The 15,068-nt window shown below is 37.0% G+C and overlaps 1 protein-coding gene across 1 annotated transcript; it reads left to right on the plus strand.

The window, feature by feature from the left end:
• Window positions 1–4,736: 4,736 nt before the first annotated feature.
• LOC149138836 (uncharacterized) lies at window positions 4,737–6,841 on the plus strand. Its single transcript, XM_089447403.1, has 3 exons — window positions 4,737–5,238; window positions 5,680–5,726; window positions 6,391–6,841. Exons 1-3 carry the CDS (start codon window positions 4,962–4,964, stop codon window positions 6,514–6,516), a joined length of 450 nt encoding a protein of 149 aa, XP_089303529.1. The 5' UTR covers window positions 4,737–4,961; the 3' UTR covers window positions 6,517–6,841.
• The last annotated feature ends 8,227 nt before the right edge of the window (window positions 6,842–15,068 follow it).

The raw sequence follows: 15,068 nt of genomic DNA on the forward strand, positions 1-15,068 counted from the left end.
GTACATCTTGATATCAACCTTTGTCGTTGAAAAATGCAACAAGAAAGTCTCAATTTGACTTTTCCTTGGTCAAATTGAGAAAATTTGAATTTCCACATCAACAGACAACTTGGATGCAGTTAACTTGTGTGACACGGCTCTTGTCACTATGATTAACTCAGTAAATTCAAGTTAGAGGAGTTGAAGTTTAGTTAAGCATGTGTGATTTCTAATTTGTAGCAATCAAGATCAGTTATTTCAAGTTGTTTTCAGTTAAACTAGTTCTAATTGTTGGAGGAACTAGTGGAATGTCAGTTGTATAGCGGGGCAACATTCTAACTCAGTGATTATCTAGTTAACTGAGCAATCATCCCAAAATAACTAGTGCATGTAGAGAATTCGAGTTCCCCAGTTGTGGGGATTCCAAGGTAGCATAACATCAATTGTAGACTAGTCTTGAGTGTAAGGTGTTGCAGGCAATGAGATGATCAACCTTGGGAATTGTGCAAACATTTTGGAGGAAATTCCTAAATTTTAAGGGCCTAATTTCCCCAAGAATTGCACAAGGAAATAGGGGTTCAAGAAAAGGCATAAATTGACTAAGTTCGGGTCAGAGCTTCTTAATGAGCAGAGAGATAGGTTATTCACTTGAAGGTTGAGTTCATATAGAGCTAGCAATTGTAATACATCTCTATTCATTAGATTAATGCAAGCATGAAAAGGGGTTTTTTAGCATATTGCTTTTCTCTGGAAAAATATTGTGTGCATGTGTGTTATTTCTCATTGCATGTTTGTGATTGACGTTCTAAATTGTGAATTGAATTCCGCAGAGCAATAGAGTAGGTTTATGTCTTATGATTTAGATTAAAATTTCATGAGCAGTTGCAATTCTACACCATAATTTCTACATGGTATTAGAGCAGGATTCACATTACAACAATAATTTAGAATTTGTTTTTCAGGAGGATTGAATTTGCAGTTCAATGTAGCAGAATCTCTACAGATTTGGGAAGATGACCTTCAACGGGTTGAGACTAAAGTATGCCTTGGAAGGAAACACTAATTTCATTGCATGGAGGCAGTGCTAGATGACAATGGATCACTAGAATATGTCAATATAGACATTGAAAAATCACAGGCATCTGATGCACAAAACCTAGCCCAATGGAAGAAAGATGTAGCCAAGGCAAGGAGAATAATCTTGGAGGGAGTACGAGATCACATTGTCTCAAATCTCCATGAGAAAGAAACTCCTTTTGCAATGTGGAAGGCATTGATATAATTGTTTGAGAACAATAGTGACCATAGGAAACTGACACTCAAGGATAAACTCCGAAATATCAAGATGCAAAAGAATGACTCTATTCCGCAATATTTGAGAATATTTACACAAGTTTGAGATGAGCTTGGCGGGGCTCGCACAAATGTTGCAGAAGATGATTTGGTAAGCATATCTCTTTTAGGCCTTCCCAAAAGATGGCATATCTACCAGGACTCAATGAACGTGAGGGAGAAATTACCGAATTAGGAACGCTTATGATCTGATTTGGTAAAATAAGAAATCATGCGAAATACCAGAGATGGAGTAACATCCAAAAAAGTGGAAGAGGACTTTGCTCTAGTTAGAAAAATATTGAGGGCCAAGGGTAAGAAGTCCCAAGGTGAAGCTGAATCCAGCCAATGGGGGAAAGAAGAAAGACTGTGTCCAAAATAAAATGCTTCAATTGTCATGAATTCGGGCACTATGCTACAAAGTGTCCACACAAAAAGTCTAGCAAGAAGGAGCCTACAGTAGGAGCAACAAGTGAAGCTTTGGCTTCATAGTTCGAGCTTGACTTCACCCTATCGCATGCATGACCATCACAGTGGTGGGGAGTGTGTGGTACTTGGACTCTGGGTCCTCGTTCCACATGACCTGGTGTAGAGAGTTTTTCAGTGACGTGGAGGAGAAAGATCTCTAGATGCACATTGAGTTTGGGGTTGACGAAAGGTACAATAGATCGAGGTTGGGACAATCACCTTTCATAGGGAGTTGGGATCCCCTCTTCAACTCAACGATGTCATATTTGTTCCATGCCTAAATAAAAATCTCATTTCTATAACAGTCTTGGAAGGCCATGATTATGATTTGATCTTTAGCAAAGGGAAAGCATTCCTGAGGCACATATCCACTGGACATGTGAAGCAAATCAGGGTTCGTTTCAAGAACCTGGATGCACTTGAGGAGCAAGGAAAATATTAGAGATATGGTGGTTGAGAGGTAGAAAGATAGATCTTTCAAATTGGAGCCCCAGGAGTAGACTCAAGAAGTTTTGGAGTAGCCACAAATGGAGGGTAGAGAGGAGGTAGAGTGGAGACATCCACTCAGGCAGAGGCCTCTAGTAGGGGGAGAGTTTGAGCCAAATGGGAAGGGGGATAAATTGCAGCTATACCTCCAAGAGAGAGGTGGGGTGATGTAGATCCCTAGCCCCAAAATTGCATAAATTTGGGTAGGGTCCATAGAGGTGTTCTCCTCATGGATCATTACCTTGCTACAGGGGCCCACAATATTCAGTAGCAGGAGGAGCAATGTCAGTTAGATACAAAGGAGTGAAAATGAGTGTTCACAATAGAGAAGGAGGCTCAGTAACAGGGTCAGTAGCAACACTATTCTCCCAGTAGAGAGTTGTAGACACAATTGATTCAATGTTTTTTTTGGATGCTTCTTAGTTGCATATGTTGCAGTAGCAGCAACAACAGTGAGAGGTGTTGCTTCAAGTACATTCCATAGATGCAAGATAGGGGTGGTTGATAATCCATTTCTTGTTAAGAGGGAGTTTTGAAAAATGTAGTAAGAAAGTCTAAATTTGACTTTGCCTTGGTCAAAGTGAGAAAACTCATAAATCACAAATGTAATTTCATATTTTAAAAATATAAATAAATTGTTTATTATTTAAAATTCGATAATAAATATTATGTTCATCATAAATGTAAATTCTTACTTTAAAAATATTAATAATTTGTTTATTATTTAAAATCGAATAATAAATATTATGTTAAAATAAAGTGAAAATTATTTTTCCCCAACAAGGTGTTGGAAGTTGTGTCAACGGAGGAGGGGAGCTTGCCACCCCCTGCTTCCCATCAGATTTAAGAGGGGGAGATGGCATGGCTATCTCACCCCATGCAACTGTACATGCTAACTAGAATTCATTCCCTAAATAAAAATATTGTAGCTTGTATTTTGTCTGAGTGCTCTTGGATGGGTAACCTCGACTCTATGTTATTTTGTAGTTTCTGCAACATTCCCTACCACAGGTGGTATATTTTCCTTGCAATGCATGCCTTGTGGAGTTTCAATGTGCCTGCCATAGGCCAGTGTCCTATGGCTATTCTTGTGTCTCGTATCCGGTACAGGGGGGTGCTCTCTCCTATTGCGATGGTTATGTGAGAGTTGTATTACATGGTGGTATTGACTCCTAGGACATTGACCTCCACCGCATGCACTTGGTGCTGAACATCCACACAAGGAACAAGGTGACAACAATAGGGGAGGTGACTTCCAGGATGTTGGCGACGGCATTGGCAAAGACTCGAACAGAGGTGGGAGATGACCGACAAAGAATTGTTCTCAACCTGAAGCGTTCTCTAGCCCAAGGGGCTAGCCTTTGCTCAATAGTTTGTTTATGTCCAACTTCTATAGCTCCTTCAGCTCTTTCAATTTGATAACTTTTGCATGGTGGACTCTGGTTCATTGTTTTCAAAGTGTCTTAGTTGTGTGCATTGGTATTGGTGTCATTAGTTTCTTATGGTTTTTGGACCTTTCCCAAAGTTCCTCCCTCTATGTTAGTCCTATTTTACAACTTGCTAAAGTTTCCTCTAGACTTTGTTGGTAGCTTAGGCTTAAATTTGTGTTCCTTTGACTCAACATCTTATCTTACTGTCTTTTCAATTTCTTTGTCTACTGGGGGTCGTCCACATTTTGGTCTCTTGTACCTCGACATACCACCCCTTGCCAGTGAATGCATTGTCACCAGGGGTCTAGTGGCAGATGCCCTCAAATCCAGCCACAAGTTTAATCCCAAGCTCAAAATCCTACGACCATTTTCCATTCTTCCACTCCTCTGGAAATCTAAGAAGAAATCTGCCAACTAGAAGCTTTGACCACTAATGATCGCCAAACTTACTTTGATTCTGAAATACAAGTCGAAGTAGCATATTGGGTTCCTAACCTTGGGCATACCTTGGGAAGATGGAGCCAATATCTTAACTCCATTATCCTCCATTGGCAAATGAAGGCACTCTTGGGCAGAGTCCTCAAGGAAAGCATGTAGACTACATTGACATCACCTCCTCCTTGAACAGAATTCAACAAGTCCAACCCCATCATTGTTCTTGTCTCGTCACCCTCGATGCTCGATTAACACACATAGAGAGCCATCTTCAATGTGGCCTGAACCTCCAGCCCTATTAGGTACAAGCGCCTAGGATCTGGCCCCAGTCACCTCATCTGATACTTGATGTTTCCTTCAACCTTTTAGCTCATGTCTTTTATTTTCAATAAAATGGTTTATCTCAATAGTTATGTATTTAACAATAACAATTACTTACATTTGATAGACCTAGACTTTTGTTAGTTATTAATAATTCTAATTTCCCTTGTAACACACACTGAATCTTAAATTAACCATATAAATAAATAAAAATAAATTTTATTTTTTTTAATTGTTGTGATAAATAGTAATGATTACGGTGTAATATTCCATAATGCATGAGATACAAGAGATTAAAGACTTGTACTTTGATATGATTCGTTCGTTTCCAAACTAGAAGAAAATATCCAGAGCGGATATCGATCTCGATCATTTGTGAATGGTGGACATGGAGTCGTCAAAATCGAAGCCCCAATGGATCTAGACCTCGGGACTTATCCCATCCAACATTGGTCCCTGATTCAATCCTTCGGTTCATCTTGAAACAGTGGTATTTTATAGTTTTCCTTGATGGCTCTTCCGTTTGCCATGGTTCTTCCTTCATCAATTTCAGTTTGTTGCATTAATAATCACGACTGTAAGCGAGAGATTGCCTGCCACCACCCATCTCCTATCTCTGTAAAACCAAAACCCACTTATCTCTGTAAATCTACTTCTCCATCTTTGCATTGTAGGAGAAAAGTGCTCCAGTCAACTATACTGTCTGCACTCCTTTTACAATCGGTACTTTCTCCCGACTGGGCTGCAGCTGAAGAAGAAAACAGCAAGAAAAACGACCTTATAGAGAGTATAATCTTGTGCTCTTTAATGGGTTTTTAATTTTAGTTCCAAAAATTTATGTGAATTCATTGTTTTGCATGGAAATTCCTAATTTTTTTTGTAAAGTTGTGAATATGGTATTTAGATTTGTTTGGTATAGAATGACAATTTCCAATCAGTTTTCTCTGGTTTAAAGTTTCAAACCCGATGAGCCCATTTCATATGCACAGTCGATATAGTAGGACCTAATGCTGTTGTGGCTGGGCTTATTGGGGTTGTGTGGCTGGGCTTATTGGGGTTGTCTTCATTTTCAGTGAAAAGTAACAGAGGGCCTGAAAAACATGGAGTTTGGACTCATACTTGTGAATGTCCAAAAGGGGTTAGAAAGGCAAAATTCTTGGATATTCAAGCTCTAGATTTAGCAAATGGATTGCGGTTAGAATTGACACTGGGCTGGCCTGTGTAACAGGGCTTTTACAGAAGTCTAAGGCTAACAAGGAGAAATATGCAAAGGAGGTAAGCTTTTTAACCTATCTTTTTGACATTTTGTGTATTTGTCTCTGGTTATATACAGCGCCACTTAGAATCAAAATCAAAGATCAAAACTACACAGATTTTAATGGGAAAGTCAATGTCAGCCGGGTTTTGCTTTGAGGGTTAAAATTGGTGTCAACCGTATATGGGATTAAGGGTAAAGCGAGGAAGTTGTATATCTTACCAAATTTTAAATATTCCATAGATAATGTAGGCTAATATTAGCACCATGCTGTAAGCTAATTATTGACTTAAATTTTGACTATTAGATTAAAATAATGTGGTTTTCAGATGAAAAGATTATAAGCCAATCATTAATTTATGGTACAATACTTAGAATTTGCCATCACTTTTATATACAAAGAGGGTGTTTGATACAGATACAGTCAAGTGCAAATCTTAAATAATTTCGGCTAAATAGGTAATCCCCACTTACAAGATTTTCAGCAGAGATTATTTTGAGTGTTTAAATCAGTCAGCTACATTTCACTATAATAATTCCAGAGTGATTGGCCTCGGCCTAGGCTCAGCTTTAAATTAAAAAAATCCACTTATGAGAAAGGGCAAGGGATAATTGAAACCCTCTTGTTAAAGAATACATAAAATTGAATTTTCATTGAAAACTAAAATTTCCATTCTCTTGCAGAGGCTAGATGACTACTACAAACGCAATTACAAGGATTATTTTGAATTTGTTGAAGGAACTGTAAACCAAGGGAAGCTCACTGAGGCTGAAAAAGACATTATGGAATGGCTTCGGAAGAATAGATGAGAGAGTGAATTTGCTCTGAAGTTGTATTTTCATTCAAACTCTCTTTATACCTGTGAAGTTAAAAACTGTACCTCGTACCGATAGTAAATTCAAACTCAATTTGCAGGCACCCATGTTTTTCACAAATATTCTTCTGCTTAGAATAGTTATTCTTGTGCAGCTAGCTTATTTATTTTGAGACAAATAAACAAACATCCTAATTTGTTGCTGTTCAGTTTGTCCTAGAGAACATTTGTAAATATACATCAAATTACAATCGAAGAAACTGAGTAACATTATGGATTTGCTTATTATGCTGAACTTTTTATTGTGAAATTACTCATTAGCTGCTGGTGCGGACTTCCCAAGTGATATTGAGAACGTGAGTGTGCCTAATAAACATGGGGTTACAGCCTTCGCTTTGCAAAGTCAAAATAGGAAAGAATCCTTGCTCTGATAAATTTCTTATTCCATGGAATGTTTTATGTGTTACATAATGGCTGATACTGGAAAATGAATACAAAAGGATAACACAGTAACTAAAGTTTAAAGGTGAATGAGCCCTCCATTTCATCATTGCTGCCTTCATCCACTTAAGTGGGTTTGTGTAGTTTCTTGATTTGTCTTAGGGTCTGCAGGTCTTCAAAGAATTTAACTCATGACAATGCTTATATTAAGCAGCACTCTGTACTTGTATTAATCAAACCCAACCACCATTAGACAATGAGTAGCTGTTGCTGTACTGCATTCGAACTGTATCTCTAAAAGGTTTGACATAAACTTGTAAAAGCTTATTGTTGAGTATTTATTGATTATGAATCTGGTCGGGGTGATATTACTGAACTTCAATTCTTGTTAGGTACCAAGGGAGTTCATCTCCTTGGGTGTTTTTGGATTTTCCATTGATAGGTCAGGTTGTCTAGTTGGACCAATCTGTGGTTTGTGAGTCCTGCAGAGCCATATTAATAGCAGAGAAGTGGTTCCGACTGAAAGGGCATTATTTATTATCATTGCATTTACTCTTGGAACTTGTTTGCAGACAGAAGAGGCCACTGCGGTGGAGGGTTCAAAGTGTTATTATTATGTCCATTTTGGTTCGAATGGCAATTGTCAATTTGCTATTCATTGAAACAGGAATCAGTGAGTCTACTTGTTTGGTTCACACTGAGTAAAAGTCGGTCAAACTTACAAGATTTGATGAGTTTGACCATAACTAAATTTGACTAACTTTGAATAATTCCGAGAATTGATTAACGAATTTGACTTTGACTAACATGTACCTCTTTTTTATGAATCCGACTCTTTACTCTTGGAGTCCGAGTCATGTGATGATGCCCCTCCCCATGTTTGGAACTTTCTTTGGGTAAATTGTACTGTTGTCATGGTTTTTCAATTTCTACTCCATTAATTATTTTTTGCAGTGTGGGTTTTGATTGGTTCCATAAATAATCTCCTCCATTTTTTTAAGGGCATATGGAGTACTTTGTTTTCTTTTGGGGGTATAAGGAGTATTTTATTTCCTTTATTTCAGGGTTATTCCCTCCCTCTGAACTTTCACATTTTTGCCAATATGGTACAAAATTATTGGTGTTTATTTACCTTAAAATCTGTGATATTTTTACAATTTTAAAGAATCTCTTCGGGCCTAGAGTATGCCCTAAAACTGCTTCTGCTTGGCTAAGAGCTCGTCTTCCTCGGACGTAAGGAAATTGGTTAACGGCCCAAAACCCAAAGGCATATGGCTCTCTTACGGACCACCAGCAGGTTATTCTAGGTGGCGTGGTTTTCCTTGATAACAGTGATGCGTCAATTGACATTCGCGGATAGCAGCCAGAGATGGCTGTCCTCACTGTTGGTTTGACAACTGAGTTTGATAGGTTTTTCCACCTTTTGAAAAAAAAAAAATTCTAAAGAATCTCTTAAAGCGGCCATATATTTTTAAAAGACAAGAGTATTTGGTCAATCCATATCTGTTATATAATCACTTTATGATATAAAAAAAAAGTGTTGTCAGAATTATGGGTTATCAAATATTGCAGATTTTTGTGACTTGTTTGAATGAATGCTTTCTCTGAAATTCATTGGAGGTTCACTTAGGATTCTAGAGTGTCATTGAAGCTCATTAAGGCAAGAAGCCATGTGTAGAACATTTTGGGTGTTGAATTTGTTCAAAGGTTCATGTATAAGTTCGTGTAAGAGAAGAACGTTTCATTCGCAAGAAGAGAAGATCGTTTCAGTCACAAGCTTCATTCTCCGCCGAAGGAAGCCCCTGCTTCAATTTGGTATCAAAGCCAGTAATGTCTGGTTCCCGAATAACATAAATACACCTCTCTATATTATAATGGATGCACCTAGAAAATCTATATCTTTCAGAGAAGCTCGTGAAATAGAAAATGAAGACCATAATGGTTTACATAGTCTTTTCAATGTTTGTAGCTCAAAAACATTAAATCATTATGCAATAGAGATTCCAGAGATCCAACCATATGCAACATGGAAACTCCCATCCATATCCTTCAGTGAAGTCTATAGTGATCTGTCTGTGTTTCATCTAAAAGCAATAACTAGAGTTTCTGCCAAAGAATGTGTTTCTGAAGTCCAACAAAATTGTGATATAATTCAAACTGTACATCTGTTAAACCCAAAAGTACTTCAAGCCGAAGCCAAAAGGCATGGGACAAATTATCTCCATTTGGGATGCATAAGGATAGGAGTATCAACTCTCACTCATAAAGGGTTAAATACATTTGTTCTTGCTACTGTTAGAGATTTAACCCACAATCGGTACACAGACGCACTCATAGGTGGGACTGTAGTCCCTCTGTCGGGAGGACCAGTTTGGTTTGACTGCTACCCAAATTTTTCTATGTACACCTTTGATGAACATTTAAAATATATCCTTCAGTTGCAAATCAAAAGAACAAATATCTCTATACATACAAGGGGTTATTTTCGACACACAAATAATTTATACCCCATTGTCCTTCATACCCCAAGTAGAGATTCACAGTCAAGTGTGGTTGTCATCACAAATCCTTCAAATCAAAAGATTGAACATCATACCATAAGATGGGAGGATCTTACTTTTCCTGAACATTGGGTGATTGAAGCTCCTAAACAACCAAAGTTTCAAAATATCACCACTGCACAAATTTCAGAAAACCCATGTTCAACTACTTTATCTTTTTCGTCTGCTCCTAAAGATGATAGTTCTTCATCTAGATTGACAACTGTCAGACATACTCCCAAATTGTCTCTTGCTTGTGTACATACTTATATGTTAGAATTAGCTCAAGAACTGCAATTTACTTCATTAACGATTGAATGCCCTTCCTATAAAGAACTTGTAAATTTAGACTCTTTAAGATTCTTACAAGATCATCGAAATCATAACCCTCACACAGGAGAAGATCCAAGTACTATCTCAGTCGAACCATGTCCACATTCTAAGTGCACATATATTCCATTCCCTAATGATTCATCCTCTGCCATCCATGGAAAACCAAAACCCCATATTAACAAAGATGTTTAGCTTAATAGGGCACCTGGCACACCTAGATATGACCTAGGATACCTTGAACAAGTTGATCAAGTCGTACTTGCTTCCAGATTCCAGAATAAAATCCCAAATGATTGTAAAAGACCCTTAAAACCAGACATACATAAATTCTTTTCACTGCAGAAAGGTTGCAAAAAACATACAGTGGATTCAGAATGGATCAAGAAAATGATAAATTGGGATCTATTTACACATCCCAAAGCATTTGAATTTAATGCCAGTACTTTACTGATGGAAAAGTAAGGTCTTTCACAAAGATGAAAAGAATATATGTAGGAAAATGATTGTTGGATTTCATTCTATGAGTGGAAACAATCACAAGAAGTTCCTAATGTCCAAATGATGAGTGGGAAAACTTTAGATAGAAACAAATTGAGGAGTCTAGATGGTACTAAAATTCAGTCCCCTTCATTTTTTCCACCATTCAAAGGCATCATCCTTAAAGAAGAAAGCAAACAAGCTAAGGTTGTCCCTCTGGTACCCAAAGATGAATCTGTTATGAATGGTACCAATGAGGCCACTTGGCACACCCAGATATGGCCTAGGATACATTGAACAAGTTGATCAAGTCATACCCACCTCCAAATTCCAAAATAAAATTCTGGATGACTGTAAAAGACCCTCGAAACTAGAAATGCATAAATTATTCTCACTAATGGAAGGTTGTAAAAGGCATCAAGTAGTTCATAATGGATGAAGAAAGTGATAATTTGGGATCTTTTTACACATCCAAAAGCATGTGAATTCAATGTCAGTACTTCGTTCACAAAAAAAAAGTCTTTCACGAAGATGGAAAAAGGCAAGAAAATGATTGTTGGATATCATTTTATGAGTGGAAAGAATTACAAGAAGTTCCTAGTGTCCAAAGGATGGGTGGGAAAACTCGAGATAAGCACAAGTGGACAAGTCTAGATGGTACCAAAATTGAGTCTCCTTCAATTTTTCCACCATCCAAGGGAGTCATCCTTGAAGAAGAAAGCAAACAAGCTAAAGTTATCCCCCTAGTACTCAAATATGAATATGTTATGAGTAATATAGATCATCGATTACAACCCATTAGTGAATAAATTAACTAGACCAATATTGCACTCAAGGGTATGGTTGTACATATTTTTATCTCAAATGATTATGCTTGCAAAGGGCGTGTTGAATATATCCAAGTCACTATAAATACCATCTCTTCCAATATAAATATTTTTCAATTCTCTTTACCACAAGTCCAGGATGAAACTAGAGAACTCAAACAACTTGCTTTAGATTTGACACAAAAAATAAAGAGCAACATGAAGAATTAGAAGAAGGGATGGGAAAAGATTTATGATACACCAATGAACAAATATCATAAATAAACAAAAAATGGGAAAAATATCAAAAATTTAAGACGTATAAGTATATTCCCCTCACTTATTTGATCATCCATCATGTCTCAATGATCGAGCCTCACAATTGGGTGAAAAGTTTTCCCCACCTTTTTCTAGAAGAGAAACCATAAACATCTCAGAAAGAATAATCCTTAGAAAATGAGCAATCCCAATAGCATGTCCTTCCCATCCATGAACCTTTGCCCCCACATATGTTACGACCTCTAACTCCTTACTTGTATGGCAAAGGAAAATTACCAGAAGTACAGAGTTTTGCCGATGAATGGTGCCCCGAATGGAATATTAATAATATGAGTATGGGCCAAGCTAGGAAAATGCAGATAAAATGTATACAACCTATAAAATTATGTGCATGAAAGGAAAATATGAAGTTGAGGTATGCAAAGCCATTATTCGATGTTTCACTGGTACCTTGGCTAGATGGTGGCAGTCATAATCATCACCATCCATGGTGGACAAAATGTCACATGGAGTATTAAAGGATAAAATAGGTGATATTGTATATCATTCTAATGGATCCACCCCTCAGAGCAATATGATAAGTGCTTTGAAAACCATGATTCTAGAACACTAGTGTGGTACTGAGACTGAAATTTCTGATAAACATTCCATAATTCCAATGACTATTAAATGCAAAAATATGTCTTGGTATGAAGATTTTCATAGAGAATGGGTGCAAAGAATCTACGAAGTTAAAGACAACAAGAACTTGCTTTGGAAGCAGGTATACCTCGCTGCACTTCCCAGAAAGTTTGTTAAATATTTAAAAGTTCAAGAAGTCTTCCAATTTCCTTATGAATCTTATACCTAGGGGGAATCTATGCACTAATTACCAAGGCATTGGTAGGACTATGCACCAATATGAAAGTCAATAAATCCATCCAAAAGCTTTCTAGGTTACCCGATAGTAGGTCAATATGTCAAAAATATGGTCTTTATACAGTGGATCCAATTGTGAAAAGAAGAAAGGCCAAGAAGGTAATCGAAAATTTGTTTGCAGAAAAGCAAATATTTAACAGGACCTCCAATAAGGTTTACAACATGTCAGCTCCGCAAAAAACCAAAAGAATTCCAAGGACCCATTATTTCTCTCCCGCAGATATTAACCTACAAACTCATAAGAAACAAGCATGGGAAAAAATTGTATGCTGGCTTAGTGGCCAAAAGTGCCACCTAGCAAATAAGTGCCCACTGTAGGTGATGAATCCAAATGAAACAGGGGTAAAAACTCTCAAGAAAGGGCACAAAAAGTCAACAAGAAAAGGCTTAGAAAGCACAATAGACACAAACACAGTTTGTACAAGTCCGCAAGTGCAACAGATGCCAATCACCTCACCATAACACAAACCAATGTCCACATGCCCCATTTTCAACCAAAGAAGAAGTTCATCTTCTAAAGCATGGGTGTTGTGATGATAGTACTGAAACCTCCAGTTTCAACTCAGAATTCTCGTCAAATACTGATCAAGGAGTCCTACTTATTGAATGTGATTGTGAGGATTCTGATCTTTGTGAATGTAAATATGGTAATAATGATTATTTTGATTCTAATGAATGTGCAGGTGAAAAGAAATCAGAGCCACCTCAGAAATTAAATATTTGTATGGTTCACACAGTTGATGATGAAGATGCAAAGCTTCTTGTAGGAATCAAGGCTTTACTGGAAGGATAAATGAAAGAGAATATTATGGACACCTTTCTAAAAACCATGTTGAAGTCCAATCCAAGCACTCCTTCAAAATCGGGTAAGTCAGATAGAAAGAAACCTTTATTTATAGATGCTTCTTTTGAAAGAAATACCAAATCTTTCATAAGACAAAACAAAGTAGAAAAACCTAGAACACTTACTTTGAGTGACCTAGGAAATGAAATTAACCTGTTAAAAAGGGAAATTGTTGACCTAAAGAAGAAGGTTGCAGAGATTGAGAAAGGAAAGAAAATTGCAGAGGTTCTAGTTGTTGAAGACTTTGAGACAGAGCCTCATTACTCAACCAAAAATCCAAACGTTGAGATTTATGAAGCTAATGATTTATCCATATTGAAATCCATGAGGATTCTTTCCATCCAACACCATCAATTCCATGTTATGATAAACCTTGTCATAGAAGGACACCATTTTCTGCTTAAAACATTGATAGATAGTGGGTTTGACATCAACGTTTTGAATAAAAGAGAAATACTTGTTAGATATTAGCAAATATCAAATAGGGAAATTATAGGGATTGGAGACCACCAGTTAAATATTCAATATGAAGTTCCAAAAGCAACATTATGTTTCAAATATTATTGTGTAAATATGAATTTTGCAGTGTCCAATATCCCCATAGATTGTATACTGTGAACACCATTTCTAGCAGCAGTCGAACCACATGGATCCACCAGGTTAAAAAATAGAAAACAAGGATATTTTATAACAATCCCTGCAAAAGAAAACCAACCCCTCAAAGTAACTCTTCCATTTGTCTCATCCACCAGGGTATCTACAATGGTTCAAGTTATGGAAGATTTGACTAAAGCAGAAAATAGGTTACAAGATGTCAAAAATTAAAGGGCTAACTCAAGGGTTGGAGAAAGATTAGAACAACAGGTTGTCAAAGCATAGATCCAAGAGCTCCAACGATAGTTTGAAACATAAGTATGTGCAGAAGAGCCAAATTCTTTCTGGCATCGAAAACAATATTTTGTTGAATTTCCCTACAAAACTAAGTATATTGGAAAACCCTACAAAATTCATGCAATTCCAATGAATGAGGATTATAGAAAGTTATGCCAAAAAGAGATCTAGAATCTTTTGAATAAGAAACTTATCCAAGAGTCTGAAAATCCTTGGAACTGTTATGGCTTTTATGTCAATAAACATTCAGAATAGATTCAAGGGGTACCCCGCCTGGCCATAAACTATAAACCCCTCAATGTTGTTTTAGCTGATGACACATATCCAATTCCACACAAGGCATGTCTGATATCTAGAATAGCAGGTGCTAGAGTTTTCTGTAAATTTGATATGAAATCAGGGTTTTGGTAGGTTTAGATTAAAGAAGAAATGTTTAAAACTTCCTTTAGTGTACCCGCAGGACATTATGAATGGAATGTCATGTCATTTGGTCTTAAAAATACGCCCTCTAAGTTTCAAATAAATAATGGACCAAGTATTTAAACCTTACTTTGAATGGTTGTTAGTTTATATTGATGATGTATTAATTTTCTCTAAGTCTATAGAAGACATTTTAAGCATATTCGGAAATTCTTCCAATTGGTTAATGAAACATGATTGGTCCTCAACAAAAACAAGATTGAGTTGTTCAAAACAATTATCAAGTTTTTGGGACACACTATATCCAATGGGCGGATCACTCTCCAGTGACATGCTATTGCATTTGCAAACAAATTCCGAAATAATATCACATACAAAACACAACTGCAAAGGTTCCTTGGTTGCCTAAGTTATGTCTGTAATTTCTACAATCATTGTGCTCAAGATTGCATGATTATGAATGATAGACTAAAAAAGGAGCACCTTCCTTGGATAGATGAAAACACGCATCCTTGGATAGACTAAAGAAAATGTCATGCATCTACCCATCCTTTATGTTGTGAATGAATCTTTGCCCAAAATTGTGGAATCTGCCGCT

This window comes from Pinus tabuliformis, chromosome X (genome assembly GCF_031772625.1).
Source record: "Pinus tabuliformis cultivar Carrire ecotype Pingquan chromosome X, CPIR1, whole genome shotgun sequence".
Classification (NCBI taxonomy): domain Eukaryota; kingdom Viridiplantae; phylum Streptophyta; class Pinopsida; order Pinales; family Pinaceae; genus Pinus; species Pinus tabuliformis.

Coding starts and splice junctions, on each gene's coding strand:
- LOC149138836 (XM_089447403.1), top strand. CDS start 4,962: ATGGCTCTTCCGTTTGCCATGGTTCTTCCTTCATCAATTTCAGTTTGT. Junction 5,239..5,679: donor GAAAAACGACCTTATAGAGA/GTATAATCTTGT, acceptor CCTGTGTAACAG/GGCTTTTACAGAAGTCTAAG. Junction 5,727..6,390: donor AGGAGAAATATGCAAAGGAG/GTAAGCTTTTTA, acceptor ATTCTCTTGCAG/AGGCTAGATGACTACTACAA.